This window comes from Gouania willdenowi, chromosome 22 (assembly GCF_900634775.1).
Source record: "Gouania willdenowi chromosome 22, fGouWil2.1, whole genome shotgun sequence".
NCBI lineage: Eukaryota > Metazoa > Chordata > Actinopteri > Blenniiformes > Gobiesocidae > Gouania > Gouania willdenowi.
This window is the reverse complement of record NC_041065.1, coordinates 33,775,567-33,801,728: the sequence shown is the minus strand read 5'-3', so window position 1 is coordinate 33,801,728 and position 26,162 is coordinate 33,775,567. Positions and strand designations below refer to the sequence as shown.

General features: G+C 38.2%; 1 protein-coding gene across 1 annotated transcript in view; it reads right to left on the bottom strand.

The window, feature by feature from the left end:
• The window catches only part of grin3ba (glutamate receptor, ionotropic, N-methyl-D-aspartate 3Ba), a 127,890-nt gene that overhangs the window by 47,896 nt on the left and 53,832 nt on the right, over nucleotides 1-26,162 (bottom strand). The window contains exon 3 of the mRNA XM_028437193.1: nucleotides 6,881-7,572. Within this exon, the coding sequence (XP_028292994.1) occupies nucleotides 6,881-7,572 (692 nt within the window). The remainder of the gene's footprint in view (nucleotides 1-6,880; nucleotides 7,573-26,162) is intronic.

Below are 26,162 nucleotides of genomic sequence, written 5' to 3'. Positions count from 1 at the left end.
TTAAAAGTAGTTTCCGTCCCATTTCATTTTAACTAACGTTGGCTCCCTGCGTCTGTCTGACCATAAAAGGCTAACACGTCCTCCAGTAGCATGTGTTAACCCACTCCAGAAACACACAAAAATAACACAAAAATCACAACAAATATACACAACGAGTCATTTGCCACAAAATGACAACAGAAATACACAAAATGGTTCCAAAAACACACAAAACAATATCAAATACATAAAATCATTTCAGAAACACACAAAATAACTCTAAAAACACAAAATGACAACTAATAAACATAGAAAAAAACATTTGACACAAAACTACAACAAATGCACAAAACGGCTCCAAAAACACCCAAAATAACAACAAAAAACACCTAAAACAAAAACTTCTGACTGTAAAAACACAAAAGGACAGAAACATACACAAAGGACATCAAAAATACACAAAATACCTCCAAAAACCCACGAAAATGACAGGAAAGCTGACTAAAGTCTTTGTTTTTCAACAGATTGGTGGCATTGGTGGCATTTCATAAAAATAACATTGTTTGTGGCCCCAACGTGATAAAAGTTGCCCATTTCTCCCTTTTTGGGATGAAGCAGGTTATTGTTTGGATCACAGAAGGTGAAATTAAAAATGTTTGTTGAAGTTAAAGTGATTTCAAAGTGTTTTCCATCTCATTTCATTTGAACTAGTGTTGGCCGTGACCAGAACCACGTCCTGCAGCAGGAATGACTCAGACTCACGGTAATAATGACACGCTTGAATCATCATATTCAACAGACAGAAGATTTACTGTATCAAACCACTCCACACTCGTAGCATAGCGCTAACGTTAGCCAAAAATAAAAATCAATTAGTGAGCGAAGCTTCACGTCACCTGTCTGAGCAGAAGAGTGTGAAGAGTTCACTGTAACACTTTGTGACATGTTTGGATCTAAGCCCAGACAGACCAGTTACAAACACAGTGTAGTTCAGGCATTTGCAAGTGGTGGTTCGGGGGCCAGCATGTGGCCCTTGGTCTAACTTTGTGCAAAAATACACAAAATTATGTCAGAACTACACAAATTAAGTCTAAAAACACAAAATGACAACAAATATACCCAGAAACTCCAAAACAACAACAGAAATACACAAAATGGCTCAAAAAACACCACAATAACAAAAATATACAATGACTCCAAAAACACACAAATACAACAGCCAAAATAACACAAAACGACAACAATTATACACAGAGACTCAAACGACACAAAACAACAATAGAAATACAAAAAATTGCTCTCAATGTACGACTAAAAACACAGAAAACATGCAAAATGACACCAAAAAATAAATAAAAATTCAAAAACACATCAAAGGATGTCAAATATACACAAAATTATAACTAAAATACATAAAATCTCTCCAGAAATAGACAAAAATAACTAAAAACACAATGACAATAAAAAGAGACTCATAAGACAGAAATACTCCAAAATAATAACAAACCCCTACAAAAATATACGACTCCAAAAATACACAAAACAACAAAAACATGCAAAATGACGACAAAAATAAATACAACTTCAAAAATACACAAAAACATAAAATCACTCAGAAATAAACCAAAAAAAACACTAAAAGCACTAAATGACAACATGAGTACACAAAATCGCTCCAAAAATAACAACAAAAGTTAAATATACAACTTCAGGAACACAAAAGAACAGCAAACTCTAGAAATACCCAAAATAACTATAAAACACTCAAGGACAACAAAAACACACAAAAAGATATTAAAAATACACAATACAAAATGACAGAAAAGCAGATTAAAGCCTTTGTTTTGGATCAGTTTGGTCATTATTATGAATTAATATTGATATTGCGGCCTTCGTGATGTTGAAGTAAAGTTAGTAATTGGCTCCTCCCACTCAGACCTTAGTGGCTCCTCCCACTCAGACCTGCTGCAGGTTGTTTTGCATTTTAAGTGAATGTCAGCGTCTAAAGTGATGACGCTGTCACAGAGCGTCTCTTATCTTCTTTAGTTAGTATAAAAGTTTACTGTGTGTGTGTGTGTGTGTGTGTGTTTAATTCCTGGAGGGGGGATGGAATCAGCTGTGACGAGTGAGACGTTCTGACTGACAGATCTCACACTGATAACAGCCTCGTGTTTCTTCTTCTTACATTAGTTTTTCTGAGACATTTTCTTCTCTTTTCTTTCCTTTTTTAGTTTCCAACTCTTTGCTGTATTTTGGGAAAAAGCACAGAGGGATGATTTTAATTCTGACACCACATTTCTTCCTCTGCTCTGCTTAGAATGAGAAACAGTCACAGTGAACGGTGTTTTTTTAAATTTTCTTGCATATATTAAATCTCCAGACCCCCCCCCCCCCCCCCCTGCACTCTGTCCCCTGGGCCTTGAGCTGTTAATTGCATTTTCCACGTTGAAGTCTCTTCACTTCCTGTAGCTTTGTTAGCGCTCTCTAGACCAACGCTCTGACTGTATCTCAGCGAGGGAACATAAAGCATGAGGGAGAACGTACACAGGAGAGCTGCAGGGTGGAGAGAGAGAGACCTCCTTTATCAGTGTGTGACAGGCCAGGAACAAAGGTCACGCACACACACACACACACACACACACCATCTTATTAGTCATTAGTCCTGTGACACACTTTTTTTAAGAGTCCTGATCAACTTTTAATGAGTTTGAAACCACAACATTTATTTGATTTCTGGTCATAAGTACAGAGTCCTCATAAAGCAGGTTTTCATTCATGTTTTAATTGTCATATTATGCATTTCTGTTGATAGTCCTTGTTATTTTCTGTATTCCTGTTGTCATTTTTTATATTTTTGGTGTCATTTAGTGTATTTAGTGGTCATATAGTGTTCATTTTCATTGTTATTTTACATGTTTTTGGAATCTTTGGAGTCATTTAGTGTTGTTGTCTTTTTGTGTATTTTCTGCTTGTTTTGTGTATTTTTACCTTCACCAAGCGCGAAGCACAGAGCGGTGTCTGTGTGTCTGTCTGTCTGTGTGTGTGTCTGTCTGTCTGTGTGTGTGTCTGTCTGTCTGTGTGTGTGTCTGTCTGTCTGTGTGTGTGTCTGTCTGTCTGTCAGCTAGATAACTTGAAATGTTACATTTTGGTGATGTTCTGGATACCAAAATAAAATATATACATATATTCCATTCCTTTTCCCATCCACACTGTAGAACTTCTTGTTGATGATGTCATAGGTTCTCTGTGTCAACAGCTCAATGTTGACAGGTAGTCATAGTAACACAGCTCAATATTTTCTGTATTTCTGTGGTAATTTTTCATGTTTTTGGAGTCATTTTTCACCACATTATTTTTGTTCTCATTTTTTTGACTCATTTAGTGTATTTTTCTGTAATTTCCTATTAAAATTTGTGTTTTTCTGTTGATATTTTCTTCATTTTTCTATCAACTTGCATATTTTGTTGGTATTTTCTGCATTTCTGCTCATATATTTTATATAAAATATATATTACATATTTTTGGTGTCATTTAGTGTATTTTGTGGTCATATTGTGGATTTTTGTTATTTTGCAAGTTTTTGGAGTAATTTTGTAGATTTTTTTATTCATTTAGTTTCTTTTGTCTTTTTGTATATTTTGTTTTGAGCATTTTACTTGTCACTTTATGTTTTTGCTTGTCATTTTTGATATTTTTAGAGTTATTCAGGGTATTTTTCTGTAATTTCTCAGATTTTTGTAGTTATTTGGTGTATTTTGTTGTTCTTTGTGTCTATTTTATGGTCATTTTGTGAAGCTTTGTCATCATTTTGAGTTTTTGGAGTTATCTCAGTATATTTTTTGTTGCTATTTGTAATTTTTTTTATCACTTAATGTATTATTCTGTTTTTCAAGTCTTAGTCTTCTGGAGTTTTTGTATGTCTTGGAGTCATCAAAAGTTATTTTTGTATTTCTTTTGACATACATTTATATTTATTGTCATTTATTGTATTTTGTGATCATAATGCACCTTTTTGTTGTCGTTTTGCAGGTTTCTGGAGTAATTTTGTTCACATTTTTAGAGTCATTTAGTGTTTTTTGTTTTCCTTTTGTGTAATTTCTGGTTATTTTGTCCCTAAACATGCACGTGGAAGATTAGCTAAATGCTAATAGCCTTCAATATATACACTATAAAAGTGGAGGTCTGTTCTCCCTTTTTGGGACCTTTTAATCAGTTTATCATGTCCAATGAAAAGATGTTTCTAGCTGATGGTAAAGTGTTATAAACGGTTTGATTCTGTTTTTTATCGTCTTTTTTGTGCGTAAAACTACTGCAATAAAATGAATCCCCATAAAACATAAAGCCTCAACATGTGAGCAGCTGTCCATAGTTATAATTACATACCTTATACATTACAATAGTCGTTGCATAATAAAGAGTAAACTACTTCAAATACACATGAAACGATGGTAAAAATACACTGAAATGACTCCAAAAACTTTGATTTAACACACGAGATATGAGGTTTCAAGGATACATTTTTCATCAATATTTACACCAAGAAAACAAGTTGACCTGACATTATTTTAATGTCCAAAGACAGTTTGTTCATTTGAAACAATTTTGCAATTTTTTCCACTTCTTCAATTACAACTTTCATGAGAGTAATTATATTTTTATGTGAATAATAATAAAATATTATAATTTCAGAGTTAAATGCTTTTGATACGTCTAAAAAAATGCTTGGACATTTTTCTTATTTTCTAAGTTTGTAAAATTCCAGCTGGAGAGTGTAAACATTGTCATTCCTATCAACCTATTTCCGTACACTCCACTAATAACTGCAGTGACAGTTCTTTTATATTATAACACATTATTCTCTCCATGTCCAATGGCTCTGACATTTCCAGGACTAAAACTGAAGAGCGTCCAGCTCCAGATTGTGGAGGCGGGTGTTGAGGACCAGACTCAGCTGGCACACGCCACATGTGCTCAGTGTGGTGGCCTCAGGGCGCCCGACTAGAAATCCAATCCCACCTGTACCACATGACCATGGAAGTCACATTTGTTGTTTCCATTTAAGAATATATCCGTATCAACCAGCCTAGCAAAAAAATATCTAACCTACTTTAGGGAATTTATAGCAGCACGGATAGAAGAAGTTTGGTGTTGTAGTTTATTTAAGTTTAGCTAAACAAGGTTACATAAGGTTATATCCTGTCATCGTCACACCATGCACACACACACACACACACACACACACACACACACACACACACACCCTGTGGTGTCACTCCCTGTATCTACATCCACCTCCAACACGACTGCTTTTCAAAAGTTGCTGCGAGTGCAGAGGACAGAAAAGGGCAACCACCAGAGAGTCAAATAAAACACACCCTAGTATCTCCTTTACAGACAGTCAGTGTGTGTCAGTGTGTGTCAGTGGGAAAGCTAACAAGCTAACACATATTTACTCATCCGTCAGTAATTCCAACGTCTCAGGATTGTTGGTGGATGCACATGTTGGTGCAGTCGCTCATACAGAATATTTAGGGATCAGGGCTGGGCAATATATTGTGATTTAAAATATAATGAGTTTTCTATTTTGACAAAATAGAAAATGACAATATTGTGGTCCTACACAATGAATCTGCTTTAAAGCAGAACTAAGTAACTTTTTCACCTTAATAAAACCTTCTCGTTGTCCCTGTGAGAGTACTACAAGTGTTTATGGGGTGATGGGGGGGTCTTTCATCTCTGTCGTCATGTCAACAGGCACGCACCCACACTCACAACCCAGCACTCCATCAGGCAGCACACACACAAATATCCATCCATCCATCTTCAGAGCCGCTTTGTCAGCGCACACGCACACACACACACACACACACACACACACACACACACACACACACACACACACACACACACACACACACACACACACACACACACACACACACACACACACACACACACACACACACACACACACACACACACACACACACACCCCCCCCCCCCCCCCCCTTCCGTATTACTCCCACATCATTCATGTATTCTACTTGTCTCTCTTCCTCATACTGGTCACATGGTCACATGGGACTATATGTGTGAAAGCACCCTTAGTGTCACTGTTGTAGTAGGATTTTTCAGTGATCGGTTGCTAGTGTCTTGTGAGAGCAAAGGTGCACATGTAGCTGTAGCATTTATTATTTCTATGACATATTCTTACCGGTGAGAACGTTTTTGAAGATATATCGTGAACTACGATAAATCGCACATTCTTATTAGTCACCAATTGTCCTAATACCTACTACTTGCCAATGTCTCTCTCTTCTTCTTTAGAGCTTTTAGACTTACACTTCCTTTATTGTCATTCAAACTTGAACTTTACAGTAGCGATAAGAACAAAATTTTGTATTACAGGATAAAAAAACAGGATAAACAGCAGCGAGTACTTACATAAAAAAATAAGGTGCAGATACACATAACTTTTCTTCTTGATATCTATTTATAAGTTTTCACTTATGGAACAAAATGCCTCGGGATCTGAAAGACACGTCAACTTTCTGCATATTTAAAAATGCTTTAAAATCATATTTTTACCAATATTAATGTATATATTGTGCGATTTATTTGTTGGTGTAATAAAAATTTTGATGTACCTTTTTACGTAATATTTCTGTATATTTTTAACTGTCTATTTTTTTCTGTTCTTACATGTACTAGAATCATTTTTTTTAATTTATTGACCCCAGGAAGGTTAGCAACCACCACGGTGGAAGCTAATGAACAATTAAACACAAATAAATAAACTAATAAATGTATTATTATTATTATAAAAGCTAAACATAATGTAAAGTGTTGATAACAGGCCAATTACTGTAATGATGAGATGATTTAGTTATAGGGTTCATACCTGGCCAGGTACTGTCCAGACGAAGGTAGAACAGACGCGTCGTAGCAGCTCACCAGGTTCTGAATCAGAGCTAAGTCTGGCCTTAGCGCCGTAGCCGCTGACACAGCTCGACCAATCAGCTGCAGAGCATCCCGAATGTAGAAGCTTATTGGCTTTCGACCAACTTCACCATAGGCCAAAAGTCCCAAGGGTCCCCCTAAAGTGTGAAGGGAATCTGGAGACATGGGGTATCCCATAATCCACTGCAACGCCGGCAGCGACGAAGTGAGTCTCTGAGCGGCTCTGAGAACCGAGGACAGACACTCGGGGTCAGAACCCAGGAGGAGAACTGAGGAAATGGGAGATGTGGAACGTAGAAAACTAGCGGAGATGATCTTTAAAGCCTCCTCTTCCATCTGATCCTCTCTCCTCTCCTCGCTGGCCTCCCCCCGTCGGTCCCGGCCCCCCATGATGCCGGTCAGGTTGATTACATCCCACAGATGCCAGAAGGATCCACTGTTCCTCTGCAGGTGAGTCAGTAATCCGTCACCGCCCTCGTCCCACCCAGGGCAGACCACGGCCGCCCCCCCCCAGCTGCCCTCCCTCTGGGCTCCTCTCTCCTTCACCCCTTCCCCGCCCTGGAGGACGGCCAGCAGCAGGCTGCCCAGGGTGGATGGAGGGACGCGGGCCGACATCTGCAGGTGAAAGCGGTTCTGTGGACGAGGCGGAGAAAAAAAGAGTTGAAATCAACCAGAAAAGATGATGAATAAATCATGAGTCTACATGTTTGTGTAAAGAACAAAGTTAAAAATGATAAACGATTGCCAAACATTCATTAGCTTAGCACTAGCCTAATATAAGCTTAGCATTAACCTAACACTAACATAGCAATGAATTAGCATTAACATTGGCCAAGCATCAGCCTAACATTAACTTAGCATTCACATTAACCTTGCATTATATTAGCATTGCCCTAGCATTAACATTGACATTAACCTAGCACAGGGTTAGCATTTGCCGAACATCAACCTAGCATTAACTTAACATTAATTCAGCATTTGCTTAACATTAAATTAGCATTGATCTAGCAATTGCATTAGCCTTGCAATAATTAGCATTAGCCTAACATTAACCTAGCATTAATTCAGCATTAGCTTAACATTAAATTAGCATTACCATTAAGCTAACACTGGATTAGCATGAACATTATCTTAGCATTAACCTATAGCATTAGATTAGCATTAATATTAGCCCAGCACTGGATTATCATTAAGCATTAAGATAAAAGTACAAGATGAAACCTCGTAGTGGTAGCATTTCAGAGCATGGAGGATGCTGCAAGACATTTAATATTAATATTAATCTAACTACTAGGAACGAGTGTATCATTATTTTCTGCAGTCAGTGTCTTCTCCTCGCCCTCCGCTCTCTTTTCCGTTTCTAGTGTCTTGATGCTGATGATGTCAGTTCCTGATCTGTGGTTCACGGCTCAACTAGTCTGGAACACTGATGTTCTATCTCTCTTTCCTGGTCTGATCGTCCTTCTGTCCACTAACCAACCAGTCGACGCAGATGGCTGCCACCTCTGAACCTGGTTCAGTAACAAAGATATTTTCCTGTTATAAAAACAAAATAAAGAGTTGTTTCTTCCCACTGTCGCTAAATACTTGTCCATGTGGATCTTGTTGGGTTCTTTCTTTCTTACTATGAATTTTATATTGTTAAGCGCTTTGAGATGACTGTTGTATTCTGCGCTATATAAATAAAGTTGAATTGAATTGAATTGGATTAGCATGAGGATTAGGCTAGCATTAGCTAAGCATTAGCCTTATAAGTGAAGATCTCAAATCTTGAAAAATATTATTCAACTAAATTATTGCAAATAAATGAATGATTGAATGTATTTAAAAGCCACTGATTAGTCCAGAACATTTTGATTTCCAATCAGTGAGCTAATGCTAACGCTAAATGTTTGAAGTCATATTACAACATGAATCAATCAGAAACAGTTACCAGTGTATCTCCTTATTATTACATTAATAAAGGTGAAAAACAATCCGGCCAGTTCGACAGCTTCAGAATAATCTAGAGAACAAGACCATCTCCAGTCTATATTTATTGATTATTTCTCATTATGTATGAGAATCTATCACAGACAAGTCAATGATTAGCATCTAATCTCCAACATCACAGTGGGTTTGGCACCACAACATAAGCATTCAGGGATGGTTTTTTCTCCAAAGCCACTGAAGACACTGACTTGTTTCATACTGTTCCAAAATGAATAACACTGTTGTCCTTGAACGCAGCTCACAGATGGACCTCCCCCTCCTCCTCCTCCTTCCTTCCTTTGGGGTTTCTATCCATTTTTCATCCTATCAGCGCTATGGGCAAGGTTAGCAGTGGCAGAGCGCCTTTATGAAGCGACACAGGACTAACTTTGGCTCACCACTTGAGATCTGCTTTGAACGAGTCAACCTTGTTGAATCAGGATGACATTTATGCGTTACAAATCAGAGCCGTAAACAGCCTCCAGCGGAAATACACGCATATCAAATGCAGCGCCATGGAGGTACGACACTTTGAAAATAAAGACGTAATCAAGCCAGATATGAAGATTCAAAGTACATGATCGAGTCATTCATGATTTCATTTCCAATATACATATTTAAAAAACACCAAATCCCAGAAAACCTGTAGAATAAACATTGAAGATGAGATCTCTAAAGTCACCACGAGACATTCATTCAAATGGAAATAAAGCACCGGGGAGTACAAAGTAAACAGAGCGAGTCTCAGCTGAAAGACTGCATCCCTGAAGAGAGCATTAAAAAGATATTTGAAGCCTGAGGAGTCGTGGATGAATTTCCACCGCATGTGTTTATCTCTCTGCAAAGGTCCAGGTGTGTTTGTGATTGGATGAAAATAAGAGATCTGCAGCCTCGTTTGAACTTTGAAGTTTTAGGTTGATGGTGGTGGGCGGGGTCTCTCATGTTATTATGAAATATCCCCAACATGCAGTTTTTATTTACATGGTTTCACTCCACTTGGTCTATCTGAACTGACCTCAATAGTTACAGTAGTGTTTCTAAACCAACAACCTGTCTTTTAGATCTAATCCCATCTCCACTATTTAAAAATGTTCTTCCACTAATCAGCACTAATATGATGAACTATATTAACACATCTCTAGTAACAGGTTATGAACCACAGGCCTTTAAAACCACTGTAATCAAACCTCTCCTTAAAAAACAACCATTGATCAAAGTGACTTGTCCATTTATAGATCAATATCTAATCTCCCTTTTATTTACAAAATTGTTGAAAAAAGTCATCACAGGTAGAGGGCGCACAGTGGCTTAGTGGTTAGCACGTCCACCCCACAGCAAGAAGGTCCTGGGGTGGACTTGGATCCTTTCTGTGTGGAGTTTGCATGTTCTCCCCGTGCTGCGTAGGTACTCCGACTTCCTCCCACAATCCAAAAACATGACTGTAAGGTTGATTAGAGTCTCTAAATTGCCCATAGGAGTGAATGAGAGAGTGAATGGTTGTCTGTGTCTGTGTTGCCCTGTGATGGACTGGTGCCCTGTCCAGGGTGTACCCCCGCCCAGCGCCTTATGAGAGCCGGATATTGGCACCGGCAGACCCCCGCGACCCTGTTAAACGGGAATAAGCGGGTATGAAAATGGATGGATGGAAGTCATCACAGGTCAACTATGTGATCACCTCCATAGGAACAATTTATACAGAGCTTTCAGTCTGGCTTTAGAGCCAATCACAGCACAGAGACTGTCTTAGTAACAGTAACCAATGATCTCCTCTTAGCCTCAGACAGAGGGTTGGTCTCAGTTCTGGTGATCTTAGATCTCAGTGCAGCCTTTGATACAGTGGATCATCATCTACTGCTGCAGAGACTGGGATTAAAGAAACAGCGCTGGGTTGGTTTAAATCCTACCTATCAGACAGAACCCACTTTGTTCATGTTAATAATCTGTCCTCAGCCAGAATTAATCATGGAGTTCCACAAGGTTCAGTTTTAGGACCAATACTCTTTACATTATATATGCTTCCACTAGGTAACATTATCAGAGAACATAATATAAATATCTATTGCTATGCAGATGATACACAGCTTTATCTCTCAATGAAATCAGATGAAACTCATCAGTTATTAAAACTCCAGGCTTGTCTTAATGACATCACATCCTGGATGAGTCGTAACTTTCTCCTTCTTAACCAGGATAAAACCAAACTGATTTTATTTGGTCCAAAACACCTCAGAGATAAATTATCAGAGTAAATAGTGTCTCTAGATGACATCACTCTGTCACCCAGCACCACAGTAAAAAACTTATCTTTTAATTCTCATATTAAACAAATCACAATAACAGCCTTCTTCTACCTCCGTAATATCTATAAAATCTGGAATATCTTGACCCAGAGTGATGCTGAAAACCTAATCCATGCATGTGTTACATCTAGATTAGATTATTATAACTCTATACTGTCAGGATGTTCTAGTAACTCACTAAAAAGTCTCCAGTTAATTCAGAATGCTGCAGCTAGAATACTAACAGGTACTAACAGGAGAGAACATATTTCTACAGTATTGGCTTCTCTTCATTGGCTTCCTGTAAAATCTAGAATAGAGTTTAAAATCCTCCTGTTAGCATACAAAGCTCTACATGATCTAGCTCCTGTATATCTATAGAGACCTGTTAGTGTCCTATCATCCAGGTAGATCACTCTGCTCTCAGTCTGATGGTCTTCTAGAAGTTCCTAACGTGTCTTGAAGTAAAACAGGAGGCAGAACATTCAGCTACCAGGCTCCTCCCCTTTAGAACCAGCTTCCAGTATCAGTACAGGAGGCTGCTACTCTCTCCACCTTTAAGGCTAAACTTAAAACCTACTTAAATACTGAAACGTATACCGTAAAATAGCATTAACTTAACGGCTAGAGCGGACATGGTTCCTGATCTGTGGTTCACGGCTCAACTAGTCTGGAACACTGATGTTCTATCTCTCTATCCTGTTCTGTTAGTCCTTCTGTCCACTAACCCCAACCAGTCCACGCAGATGGCTGCCACCTCTGAGACTTCTTTCTGTTCAAAAGGAGTTGTTTCTTCCCACTGTCACTAAATGCTTGTTCATGTGGATCTTGTTGGGTTTTTTTCTTTCTTATTATGAATTTTATATTTTGATAAGTGCATTGAGATGACTGTTGTAATTTGCGCTATACAAATAAAGTTGAATTGAATTGAATTACTGATGCTAAAGTGACAGAATACAGAACAACAGGAAAGTGTACACAATAACAAAAATACAAAAAATGACAACAAAAATACCCATTGACTCCAAACATACAGAAAAAATACACAAAATGACAAACACACAACAAAAATACACAGAATGACAGAAAACTGAGGAAAAGCAAACACAATGACAACAAAAATATTTATTAACTCCAAACATACAGAAAAAATACACAAAATGACAATGTAACAAAATGGCAACAAAAATAGACAACATGACCAGAAATACACAGGATGACTAAAAAACTTAGTATAGTGACAACAAAAACACAAAATCACTCAAAAAATACGCTTTCGTTTTTTCAAAAGCAACAAAAATAAATAAAATTACAACAAAAATTCTGAACGACTCCAAAAAATGCACAAACAATATGCAAAATGACAGAAAAGCATACAAAACAACAAAATGACTCAAACACATGAAAGAAATACACAAAATGACAACAAAAATACGCAGTGTACAAAAATACTAAATGACTCCAAAAACACCCCAAACAACAAAAAATACATAAAATCACAGAAAAGTATACACAATGACAACAAAATGACTCAAAAAAACCCACAAAACTACACAAAATGACAAAAATAAAAATACTAAATGATTCCAAAAACAGAAAATTACAGAAAAGTAAAAAAAAGTAGACAACATGACATGAAATACACAACAAAAAACAGAAAAGTACACACAATGTCAACAAAAATAAACAAATTAGCAAAAATACAAAAAGATAAGAAAAATAAGAAAACCACACAGAATGACAAAAAATTATTTTTTCAAAATGGAAACAATATTTAAAAATTACAACAAAAATATTAAATGACTCAAAAAAAACCCACAAACAATACAAACAAAGACAGAAACGTAAACAAAATGACAACATTGCCATTATAAGTGTATATAGATCATATATACAGTATATAATTTTGAACATCTCTGATTGTTTTTCTCTGTTGGAGAAAAACAAACTAATAAATGAAATGAACATGACAAAGACATATCCAACACAATCACACAACAAAAACACACAGAATGAAAGATTGTTTACAGAGAATCTGAGTCACAGATGACATAATATATTGTCAGTATATCGAAGGTTTATCATTTATTATCTGTTGAATCTCAAATTTCCGTTTCTCACACAAACACAAGCCAGTGGCATCCCTCTACAGTTATAAATAGATAATAGTGTGTTAATAATAACCAACTTATCCAAGGAAAACACACAAACATTGGCTGCATAGTGTGAACAGGAAAATGTGTACATAAATACTGTAAATAGTGGAAGGAGTGTCTGCAGAAACATATAGTGACAGTGCTGTGTCAATGCTTACAACAGATATTACTTAAGTACACTGCAGATGTCTGCACAGATTTATGGTTATTCTGGCATCCTTAGCTCCGCCTCTGGGTCTGAGCCAGCTGTGCTGCAGCAGTTATACCATTTCAACCAATCACAGGGAACATGGGCGGAGTTTGGAGATGCAGAGGAATGTACATAGTTCTAATGCCATGCTGTGTTTCCATTACACTTGGATATGTGAATAATCTAAATATCACAATAAAAACTGAATTAAAAAAACACAAATATCCTGTCGTTTGCTGTCTAACAATTTTACGTACCGCACCATATTTTCTCTCAGAGAAGTGGTCATGTGACGTGTAATTGTGGAAAACGCGTTTAATATGGAAACGTGTGAAAAACCTCCTCATGAAAGAGTAAAAATATTTTAGCAATATTTGAGAGTTCATATATTTCTATTTGATTTATTCTTTGAAGCATTAATGCTAATTAATACAATGTTTTAATTTTAGTGAGGTTCATACACAGTCTGAGCCAAAAATACAATGGAACTAATAACTAGCATAATCATTTCTTTCGGTTTTCATTTTGTGACATCCCTACAGAAATGTTTCCACAATAGAAACAAAAATACTAAATGACAAAAAACACACAACATGACAAAAAATTACACAACAAAATGGTTTAAACACAACAAAAAGACAATGATTCATTTTGGTGCATCCCTACTTGTTATAGTTATTAATTAACGTTTGGTCCTGTTAATTGTTACATGTTATAATAGGTCAGTTTTTGCATTTTTCTTAATAAAAATATTTGGTAACACTTTATAATAATTATAAGTTACTTATATATAGTTAATAGATCATTAATAAACTGTTGCTTTTTCAACATGTTAACAGTGTAATGATTTATAACTGTGCAGTATATATTAACTCACTTTACATATCAGTTGTTAATAGTTTGTTATAGCAATTTATAACAGTTTATTAATGATCTATTAACTACCTATAATGGATAGTTATTATAAAGTGTTACTAAATAGTCTGTATTTTCCTATAAAAACAAAAAAAAAATCCTTCATTTTATCAAACTTGTGCACGTGTGTGTGTGTGTGTGTGTGTGTTTATTTGCATTCTTGTGCGCATGCTCCTATCTTTTCCCATAAGCTCCTCCCACATACAAGATGACAGAAAGCCTTAGAACTAAAGGATGCAAAATGCAAATCTATAAAGATGATCAGCATGATATAAAACAGTAAATCCATACCACTCTCTAGGGGTGTCCCGATCCAATATCAATATTGGATATCCGTCCGATATTAGCCTGAAAACGAATATTGGATATCAGATTCAAATTTCCAGATTTTATGATTTTTTTTTTTTTTACAATTCATTTTTTATTTAATTGTAGAATACTGTAGATATTATGTTGAAGGTTTAAATGTATGTAACCAATTAGTTAATAATAAAGGGGTCACATCACATGATCAAACCTTTTCTAACATTCCACACTAGAAAAAAAAGTATGTATGATTCATGCTAATATCGAATCAATATTGGTATCGGCCGTTATGCAAGGCTGCATTATTTGTATCATATCGGAAATGAAAAAGTTATATCGGGACATCCCTAGCACTCTCACTATTCCTTGTGTGTGGAGGAGAAACCTGGTTTTTTTAACACACGCTGTAGTTTAACACAGTGACCCGATGGTTCTCAGCCCTGAATACAACAACAGTAAAAAGCAAAGCCTGAGCACAGCACACAGAACCATCTGAAGGTTTGAACAGTTGAACATAAACCCATGAGGATCCGTGGGCAAACCCACAGTAGTGTGTGGAAACAGAACAGGAGGGAGCAGCTCCTGTAACTAAGCTCATTCCTTATTTAGGCCTCGAGAAAGAAAAGCAGCAACATTTGGATAATGTGTGCATGACTCGCCAAAGAGAAAAGAAAAGATTTTCCAAAACAAAAAGGGGGACACAGGAAGAAAGAAACAAAACTAAATAGAGCAACACCTGCAGTTTCAAAGCTGATTAAAGTGGAGTCGGAGAGAAAATCAGGAAAAGTGGAATGTGTGTTGTTCCTGTAATATTCAAACATGAGTTTAAAGATTAAATAAAGCCCTGCTTTCTGCTGACCTGCCACTAGGAGGGAAATTTAGAAAACGCCTTGATGATGGGCGTTACTGTTGTAGCAGTAAGACACGCCCACTCAGGCAGCCTGCACCGCTGTGCACAGAAACAGACTGTAGTACACACCATGATGTGTCTACGCACACACGCACACACGAGATGTGTCACTACTACCACAGACACACAATCACCACATGAAGCTCACACACAGTCTCACAGACCTGCACTCCCACCACCTCATGCATACAGCAATAAGACGTACACACACGTCCACACACGCAGAGACAGACGGGAACACACACATTGCATAAATGTATCTATAAATACACACATAGCATAAATGTATCTATAAATACACACATAGCATAAATGTATCTATAAATACACACATAGCATAAATGTATCTATAAATACACACATAGCATAAATGTATCTATAAATACACACATAGCATAAATGTATCTATAAATACACACATAGCATAAATGTATCTATAAATACACACACAGGTTGATGAAACCTCTGATTAAACCAGAATCTGATCTTTATAGCAGAATCACAAACATCACCGCTACAGTGACTGTTTCACACGAAACATTAGACTTCCTCAATAAAACTGTCAATCAATGCTCGCTGAGGGCTGTGATTGGAGGAAACTTTCCTCCCTCCTCTCAGCTTTTATTGGAGGGGCGGGGCCAACAGTGAAAGTCGGTAACAGAGGAATCTAAAGAATCCGTTTCAGCCTAAGGAAAAAAATCAGTTGTAATAGTAGCGTTCAACCCTTAGAGGGCAGTAACTCTGACATTTTACAACTAAATACACCAAATTAAAATACTTTTACTAAAATGTGAAAAGTGGGACTAGGATTAATAAACAGCACTACTTAATACCCAAATACACACGTATTCAGCATAAAAAAGTGGGTTTGGGGTTTAGTTCCTCTTTAACCTTTCCTCCACAGCTCCTCCCCCATATACAAAAAGATTATGATCCACACAAAAACACTCCACCAACATGTAAACGAGAGAACTGAGAGAAAAAGAGAGAAAACACAGAAAAAGGTAGATCAACACTGAAAGAAAAAGAGTGAGAATAAAAGAAAAAAGGAAAAATAAAGAAAAAAAAGGTATGCCAACACAGAGAAAAAGAGGGAAAAAAGGAGAAAAAAAGGAAAAAAAAGAAAGACAGAAAAAATGGTCAGAGAGAAAAAAAAGGGAAAAAAAAGAACAGAGACAAAAAGAAAGTAAAAAACAGCAACATTTGGACGATGAAGAAAAGACTTTACTAAAGCAAAAAGGGAAGAAAAAAATAAAACACAATAGAGCAAACACCTGCAGATTCAAAACTGATTAGAGTCGAAGAGAAAAATCAGGAAAAGTGGAACGTTTGTTTTTCTCTGAATATTCAAACATGAGTTTAACCTGAGAACAACGAGGCGTTGTGTAACACTGGCTACATTTAGCTGTTTCTGTCTGAGCCTGTCAGGGGCTGCTTAGCTCCGCCCCCTAGGTCCAAAAACTACAAAAACACTCAACTATCACCAGCAATGGAATTAGGTTAGCCCACACAGAGACAGAAAATAGCAAAGAAAGAAAAAAATATAGAAAAAAGGGAAAAAGATAAAGAAAGCAAAAAAGGCGACACTGAGAATAAAAAGGAATACAAGAAAAAAAAAAAAGAAAATATTGAGGAAAAAAGGAAAGCTCACAGAAAAAAAAACAAATAATATGAAGAAAAAAGAAAAACCGGTAAGCCGACACAGAGAGAAAGAGGAAAAAAAGAAAGAAAAAAACAAGAGACAGAAAAAAGAGAAAGAAGAAAAAAGATTAAAAGGCTAAGCCGACAGAGAAAAAGAAAAAAAAGGAAAGAGAAAAAATAGAAAGAAAGAAGACAAAAAAGGCTAAGGCGACACTGTGCAGCGAGACAGTCAGAACGATTAACCAGGAGATGTAAAAATATGTTGGAGATGAAAGGAAAAACAGATATATAGTTTAATATCTGAGGAAGATGATGGTTGGCATGCGATGTGCGATTCTGTGTCTGACAGAAAGAAGAGTGATGGTGAGTGTTTGTGTCTTCAGGAAGAAAGATGCTCTCCGTCGGCTCTGAGCCATATTTCAAACACCTGGGGATGAAGAGACTTATCTATTTATTTATATTTCAACGTGAATGTCAGAATAAAAGGTCGAAGACGTTGTTTTACGTTCCTGCATGAAATAATCTCAATCCCACCTGAACAAGCAACGTGCTTTACAACACTTAAATACAGCGCAGCACGTCTCAACAACACTAAATATTAGACAAAAATACACTAAAAGGACTTATAACACACAAAACAACAAAAGTATATAGAGTGACAGAACAAAAATATACAAAATTATTCAAAAACACACAAAATAGAACAAAAATACACAAACAGTCTGTGACCAAAAAAAACTGTGACCACTGCAGCTTCTCAGCGGTAGAGAAGAAGAGTTCTAAACCTCTACGTAGCTATTAAGGAACTATTTACTCCCCCTTAAACATGACGCTACAGTGGGTGAAGTAAATGCAGACTGGAGAAGAATTACAATCGTGTTAAAGGGGAAGTAAATGTGTTAAAGGGGTAGTACATGTGTTAAAGGGGGCGTAAACGTGTTTAAGGGGGAGTAAACGTGTTTAAGGGGGAGTAAATGTGTTTAGGGGGGAGTAAACGTGTCAAAGGGGGAGTAAATGTGTTTAGGGGGAGTAAATGTGTTTAAGGGGAAGTAAATGTGTTTAAGGGGAAGTAAATGTGTTTAGGGGGCGTAAACGAGTCAAAGGGGGAGTAAATGTGTTTAAGGGGGAGTAAATGTGTTTAAGGGGGAGTAAACGTGTTTAAGGGGGAGTAAACGTGTTTAGGTTGAGTAAATGTGTTTAGGTTGAGTAAATGTGTTTAAGGGGGAGTAAACGTGTTTAAGGGGGAGTAAACGTGTTTAAGGGGGAGTAAACGTGTCTAAGGGGGAGTAAACGTGTCTAAGGGGAAGTAAATGTGTTTAAGGGGAAGTAAATGTGTTTAAGGGGAAGTAAATGTGTTTAGGTTGAGTAAATGTGTTTAAGGGGGAGTAAATGTGTTTAAGGGGGAGTAAATGTGTTTAAGGGGGAGTAAATGTGTTTAAGGGGGAGTAAATGTGTTTAAGGGGAAGTAAATGTGTTTAAGGGGAAGTAAATGTGTTTAAGGGGAAGTAAATGTGTTTAGGAGGCGTAAACGAGTCAAAGGGGGAGTAAATGTGTTTAAGGGGGAGTAAATGTGTTTAAGGGGGAGTAAACGTGTTTAAGGGGAAGTAAATGTGTTTAAGGGGAAGTAAACGTGTCTAAGGGGGAGTAAACGTGTCAAAGGGGGAGTAAACGTGTCAAAGGGGGAGTAAATGTGTTTAAGGGGAAGTAAATGTGTTTAAGGGGAAGTAAATGTGTTTAGGGGGCGTAAATGTGTTTAGGTTGAGTAAATGTGTTTAAGGGGGAGTAAATGTGTTTAAGGGGGAGTAAATGTGTTTAAGGGGAAGTAAATGTGTTTAAGGGGAAGTAAATGTGTTTAAGGGGAAGTAAATGTGTTTAAGGGGAATTAAATGTGTTTAGGGGGCGTAAACGAGTCAAAGGGGGAGTAAATGTGTTTAAGGGGGAGTAAATGTGTTTAAGGGGGAGTAAATGTGTTTAAGGGGGAGTAAACGTGTTTAAGGGGAAGTAAATGTGTTTAGGGAGCGTAAACGAGTCAAAGGGGGAGTAAATGTGTTTAAGGGGGAGTAAATGTGTTTAAGGGGAAGTAAATGTGTTTAGGGGGAGTAAACGTGTTTAAGGGGGAGTAAACGTGTCAAAGGGGGAGTAAATGTCCGCCTAGAAGCCGCAGTGGTTGGAATTGTCGCCACCTCTGGTCACAGATTTTTTTCGGGTCACAGATTTTGGCACATCAGCGGTCTTCCCCCGCTAACGGAGACTCCGTCCTGCGTTGCTGATGTTTTCCATATCTGCTTAATACACAGACATGTGACCACTACAGCTAACGTTAGCATGTATATTAGCCGTAGTATCTGCCTACCAGCTGCAGTTTGAGGAGAAACACTTGATGTTGTGCTGCCTTGCCGTGCAGGGGTACTAGGACCCTCGTTTGCTGTGTTGCGCCGCCATCTTGGGCAAAAGTCAGGTACTGCGACTAGTCGACGTCACGTGGACAGAGTCGCTAGACAACACTAAAGTCGACTAGTCTGTTCAACCCCTACTACAAACACAAACAGCAGACGCTGCTTTTAGAACCAGTATCCTGGAGAGGAAGTCCAGCACTCAGTCACTTCGCTACAACCGATCGATATTTTCACCGTTCACTCCCAGGTTTTCACCTTTGTGCACAAATGTGAGTGAAATAACTCAAACAACTCTTTGGTATAAATGAGATGATAAAACAATGCAATGGAAGCATCTACAGAAAGTTTCATCACAACAATGATGTAATTGATCGGATCGACAAATTAAGACGTTACAGCCAATCACATTAATTACATAAAATGCTAAATATCGGCCGATCCAATATAGCCGATCAGATCGATGTAAAGCCTAGTTTCTAACGCATGTTCCAGAACCTTCAGACTGTTGGTACTGGGCTTTCTCATAATACACTAGCTGCACCCCCACCCAAGGCATTTAATCCCATAATGTTGGATTTATTAAAAATTGTTTACTTCTACGTTTTGGATTTGATAAAACAGGCCAGAACTAGGACACACACACACACATTGTATTTATGAGATTACATGTGCACACACACACATCACATGCATGCCCAACATGAGTATGAAGCACTAAGACACTTAAAGGCACAGTAAACGACTTCAGCTATCTAAGCACAGCAGCCTGTGGGGCTTATAGAGTGAGTGATAAGCAGTAAGATACACACTATTAGTCCCACACACACACACACACACACACACACTCACTTAAATCTTGTTTCACAGCTAACAGGTGATAGAGATGGAACCTCGTCTCTCTGATTGTCACCGTTGGATTGCTTATGCAAATACTACCCTGACTCAATCCACTTTCACCCTCCATCTCTAATATAATGATTGAGTGGGGGGGGGGGGGTGAGCTGGTGGTCCCTGGGGGTGTACAACAACACAACAGTGGGTGCAAAGTGTAAAGCATTCTTTGAATTACATTTGATTAAAAGGAAATGGGAGCTGGAGCTGAGGCTGCGATAAGGAAACCAGTGAATGGTAGAGTTCATTAAGCATAAGGACATTGTTGGTTTTATACAGTGGTGGTGTGGGGGGTGGTCCATACAGTAAGCTCATAAAAATATTATTGTAGTTCTTCTGAGCAAATGTAGGAACAGCCATAAAAGTCCCAACAGCCCATGTCTTCTCTTTCTCTCTCCAGGCTCTGATTTTATGGTGTTTATTCAGAATGTGAGAGAAAGGGTGTGAGGAAGTTAATTCCACACTATTGGACTCAAATCAACCGAGGCACAGTGGACGTGTTTGTGTGGCTCAAAACATCTGCGGATACACATTAGTCTCGTGATGTTGCTGAGTGTGAAATAACTAGATCCTCCACTGTTTATACAAACGTGGCCCTAAAACCTTTAAAATGTACTTAGTAGTAGATCTATGTCTAACAAAACACATTATTATGCACCTTATTCATTTTATTAACTTCTTTAAAAAAGTGACTACAGTTTTAGAGCCAGTGTTCCTCCATCTTGAAATCATGTGATTGATGAGGTCACAAGGCCCCACCGCCTGTAAACATCCCATAGTTTTCTATTGAGTGAAACATTCAGCCTGATTTTTAGATCATTTAGTAGATTTTTAGATCATTTAGTAGATAGGGAGGGGGGGGGTGGTGTCCTAGTGGCTAAGGACGCTGGGCTTGTAATCGGAGGGTTGCCGGTTCAAGCCTCACCTGGGCCGTCACTGTGGGATGTTGAGCAAGTCCCTCAACCCCAAACTGCTCCCCAGGCGCCGCAAAAATGGCTGCCCACTGCTCCTCAGGGATGGGTTAAATGCAGAGGACAAATTCCATTAATGTAATAACATTACATGGCCAATTAAAGGTGAAAGCCCCAATTTAATCTTTAGATTTTTAGATCATTTAGTAGATTTTTCAGTCAAAATAACAATTTGTGCTGCTTTTTTTTGGTTGATCTAAAAAAAAAATAAAAAAATAAAAAAATCAGGAAATGTTAAAGATGTCGATATAGGGGGACTATCTTTTTTTGACCGAACGAGGATAAAAACAGTTGTGACCCGAAACTCTATGGTTTGGTAGTAGCCAATAAAGCAGAGAAGGGCTCTCCTAAAGCACCTTTACTCTTCCTTGGCTCTTTAGCTTTATCTTTAAAGGGGTCTACAAAACAGCAGATGGAACTGTCGCCCCCCGCGGTCACAGATTTTGTTTATCAAATTTCAGTATTTTACTTTTACTGATTTTTAGATCAACCCAAAGCAACACAATTTGTCATTTTGACTGAAAAAGCTGCTAAATGATCCTGAAAGCTTCACCTCATATAGAACTCAATGGACTGAAAGGGGCGATTCACATCATCAATGATGTCATTTCAATATGGCGATGCACAGGCTTGAAAACGCTAAAGTAGCCCCGTTTTAAAAAGTTAATAAAACAAATATAGACATAGATCTTCTAATAAGTACATTTCAAAAGTTTAGGCCACATTTGTAAAAACAGTGGAGGATCCCTTTAACATTAGCTTGAATGCTAGCTTGAAATGCTACATATGTTGGTGGTTTCTTAACTGGTAAATGAGGTTTGTTGTAACGTTTTGTTTGCAGCCACACCACAACTTATTTCTGCGTTACACAATCCTTTGCTCTCTTTTTTTTGCGTTATACTGCCGACATGCAAGGTTGATGCACATGACCTGGTAGGCGGGGCTTGTCAGTCATGTCACTGCAGAAGGGGACGGTGGCTGACTTTCAAAAGACCAGTTTCATATGCCAGTATCGGCCGATCACAGACCCCCCAACATTAAGGAAATCAGCCTTAGGAACAACGTTTGATTTACAAATCATTGGATGGAATATTATTCTCAGCGTAGCTTGAAATTGATTCCAATGATCAAGGCCACAAAGCACATCAGCAGCATTTTTCCCTCCTGAAGCATTTCTGGCTAAAGTCGTGCTGAGAACACTCGTCCTAAAGACAGACAGAGATCACACAGTTAAACAGAGCTGAGTCCACAGGGAATAACTAACACGAGTGCACAACAAAGCATGTAAATACAGTGCTCGTCTGTATTGTAGCCCAATAAAGTAATCAAGTAGTGTTGTGTTTTATTATCAGAGGAGCCTCCTTTAATGAGCCTCCGCGGGTCCTTCAAAGCCCTTATGTCATCAATAATAATGGTGTAGAACCTCCAGCTGCAGTGCAATAGTTAGTGCTGAGTTCACCACCAGCTTTGGAGAAGACCGTCATCAGCACGCTGCGTCTGCATCCCTTTGTCAGGAGCATCTTTGATTCCCTCAGTTGCATAGATACAAGCCTAGAGCAGAAAAGTGCTGAATAGATTCATGCATCATGCTCCCCCTACACACAGCCTCTGGCCTCCACGCTATTTACGATCATAATAACTGTTGTTATTTATTAAAAAGACTGATAGTCGTCCTTGTTCCGCAGACAATGTTGTGTTCTCCACTAGAGGGAATAATATTTGTCCTTTTTGGTGCAGCAACGTGTGCGATACGAGACGGCGTCAGTGAATGTGATGGTGATTGATTCCGGTGTTGAGCAGTGGAGAGAGGTACAAAGGAAGGCTAATCTGAGTTATGATTGCTACTGTAATCGTATTTTCTCCTCCGACTCATCCGTCCTCTCTACAGTGGCACACGCACCGCGTCCTGATTAACCGGCGCATCTGCCGATAATGAAGACTGTAAGATGGAGCGGCAACAAGGGCTCGCTTCCTCCTGAACACCTTCCACACGTGCTTTAGCGGATCATAACTCTCTCACATCTGTCCGTTTCGCTTCATCGTCTTCTCTCAGTGAGTCGCCAACCCACCCGAGGTCACCTGGAGTAATCGCGCCATCGCGTTGGGGATGAATTGAGATGTTTTAGAGGCTCTGACACTTTAGCTTTGAGGAGAAAAGTTGCCCCTTGCTGTGTTGTATCTTCAGCTGCTGACAGTGGAAGTGATGAGACCTCATGTAGGTTCAGGAGGAAAGAATCTGGCAGTTACCCAGCGACAGATGTGTCATACGTAGGGAGGCAGAATATTGGATTTCTGATCAGTTTACAGCTTATTTGGCCCATAACCAACACTAACACCAGTATTTTACCTCCACTCCTAAATGCAGAGATCCTCTAGATTCTGCAGTGGAAATATCGCCCTTGTTCAGTTCTCATGCATCAAAAACCGGTTCTTTCTGAGAACCGGTTCCCAGTAATCCAATTCCTAGGAATCGTTCGTTTGCTTGTATTTCAATTCCACTTATTGGTTCCTCTTACTTCGCAAATACATAACAATAAACTCCTCCAAGTCCTGTATATTGTGTTTATGCTAGCACCAAGTGAAGCTCCTCCCACCATACAGTTGGAGAATCCACCTCCACCTACAGCTGTGCTGTGTTGGTAGCGTCTCTGTTGCTACGCTAGTCACTTTCAGGTTCTGTACACTTGTGCTAAAGTTGCTTCTTGCTATGAATCTGTGATAACACATTTATTTATTTATCTGAATAATATCCACTGTTATCCAGGATGTTTATTATTATTAATATAGTCATCTTAAAGATGACAATTCTATGACATTATGGCATGAAAAAAAAAAAAGATGAAAACAGGTTAAAAATTTGGTGAATTTGATGTAGTTGCAGGAAAATTGTAAAAATAATCAAAAATGGGCTCAAATTGTAAAAAAATGAAGACATCTGGTGACCCCAACATGATCAAACATAAAGAACAGAACTGAATATATTTGGAACACTTGTGCCAAATGTTGACCAAAAAAACATGGAGGGAATTACTGCAGCACATGAATGCTGACATTTTTCTACTATTTTCAACAAGCCACACTACAGAACTCACTCACACGTGCTGTCCTTTAGAGGAGAAAAATACAAAAGTGGCACATATTGATCAGCTGTTTGTTAATAAATGAGTCTGTGTGGCATTTTCTTATCAGCAAATTAAACCCTAAATTGTTCTGGTCAGACTTTATTGAGTTAAAAATATTGAGATTTATATCGTATATCAACATTTTGAAAAAAAAATATTGAGATATGAGTTTTGGTCTATATTGTCCAGCCCTAGTGACATGTATTATACGTTTATTAACAGTCAACCTATGGGAGCTGAGAAGCAACCAAGAGCAACAGAAAAAGCTCATAATAGGACGTCCAAAGTAAAGGTTGTGCATGTGTGTGTTTTAGTGAGTGAGTGTGCACTAGGAGTATACGAATGATCCATTTCCTGATGGAAAAGATCCTTTTGCCTGGTGATGAATGCTAAAACTCTAACTTCCCAGGTGTGAAATAAAAGGCTGAGAAAGATGGAAGTCATTTAGGGCCAGTGTGAGAGTGTGTGGTAATTCAAGGGTGTGTGTGTGTGTGTGTGTGTGTTCCAGGATGGATGGGCTCGCTGTGAGTAAATGACCTGCCTTGATTCAGCCTATCAGCTGAGCTCTCCACTCAGACTCCCTAACATCCCCTCTCATCCATCTCTATAAGAGAGAAATGACGGAGAGCTGAAAAGGCAAAGGACGAGTGAGTGAAGAGATGAATATGCACCAAACGCAGTGAACACTTTCAAGAGCAAGAGCTAGCATAAAGAGGCTAATTAGACGAACAGGAACAGCAACAAAGAAAAGCAAAAGCACCAAAAAAAGTGTTTTCTAACTACAAATGATGATAAAACAGAACAATATTCAGACTAACAACATTACAGGTTTGCTTCATTTAGACTTGGCTTTGACAGCATGAATAAATTAACAGTTTGTTGGTTTTTGAAAAGGATAATCAGTGTTTTATAAGTTGGCTAACAGGAGGAAACAAACAGCTACTTCCAAATACTAAAAACATAGAAATGATCCAAAACAACAAACACAAAAACATCATTAAAAAAATGCAATGGGAAAGTGATACAAATGACCACAACTCAGTGGGCGTGCACTGTAGCTCCTCCCACTCAATGTTCTTGAAGCCAAAATACGGCGCTTAGGGGCGCTGCCATCTTGTACATTTGTGCATTTATCTGTCATTTTCTGGAACTGTTTCGGGGGCCGCGCAAAATTAGACCGAGGGCCGTATGTGAAGTGGAGGAGCATCATTAATAAATGAAAAGCATGTTATTGATAGCACTCATCACTGCTGTTAATGTTAATGTGAACGCAACAGTGCGAAATAAAGGTGGGGTGAAGAAAAAGTGTCTGATCTGAAGCTGGACGCCATGACGACAAAGGCATGACCTCGTTAGTTAGGAGTAAACTCCTCGAGTCAAGAAGGTCACAGCAGACTTCTGTTGGAGAGCGTCTTCTAGGCTGTTCTGTGTGAACGAAAGTTATAAATAATACTCAAGGTCTGCTGAAATACCAA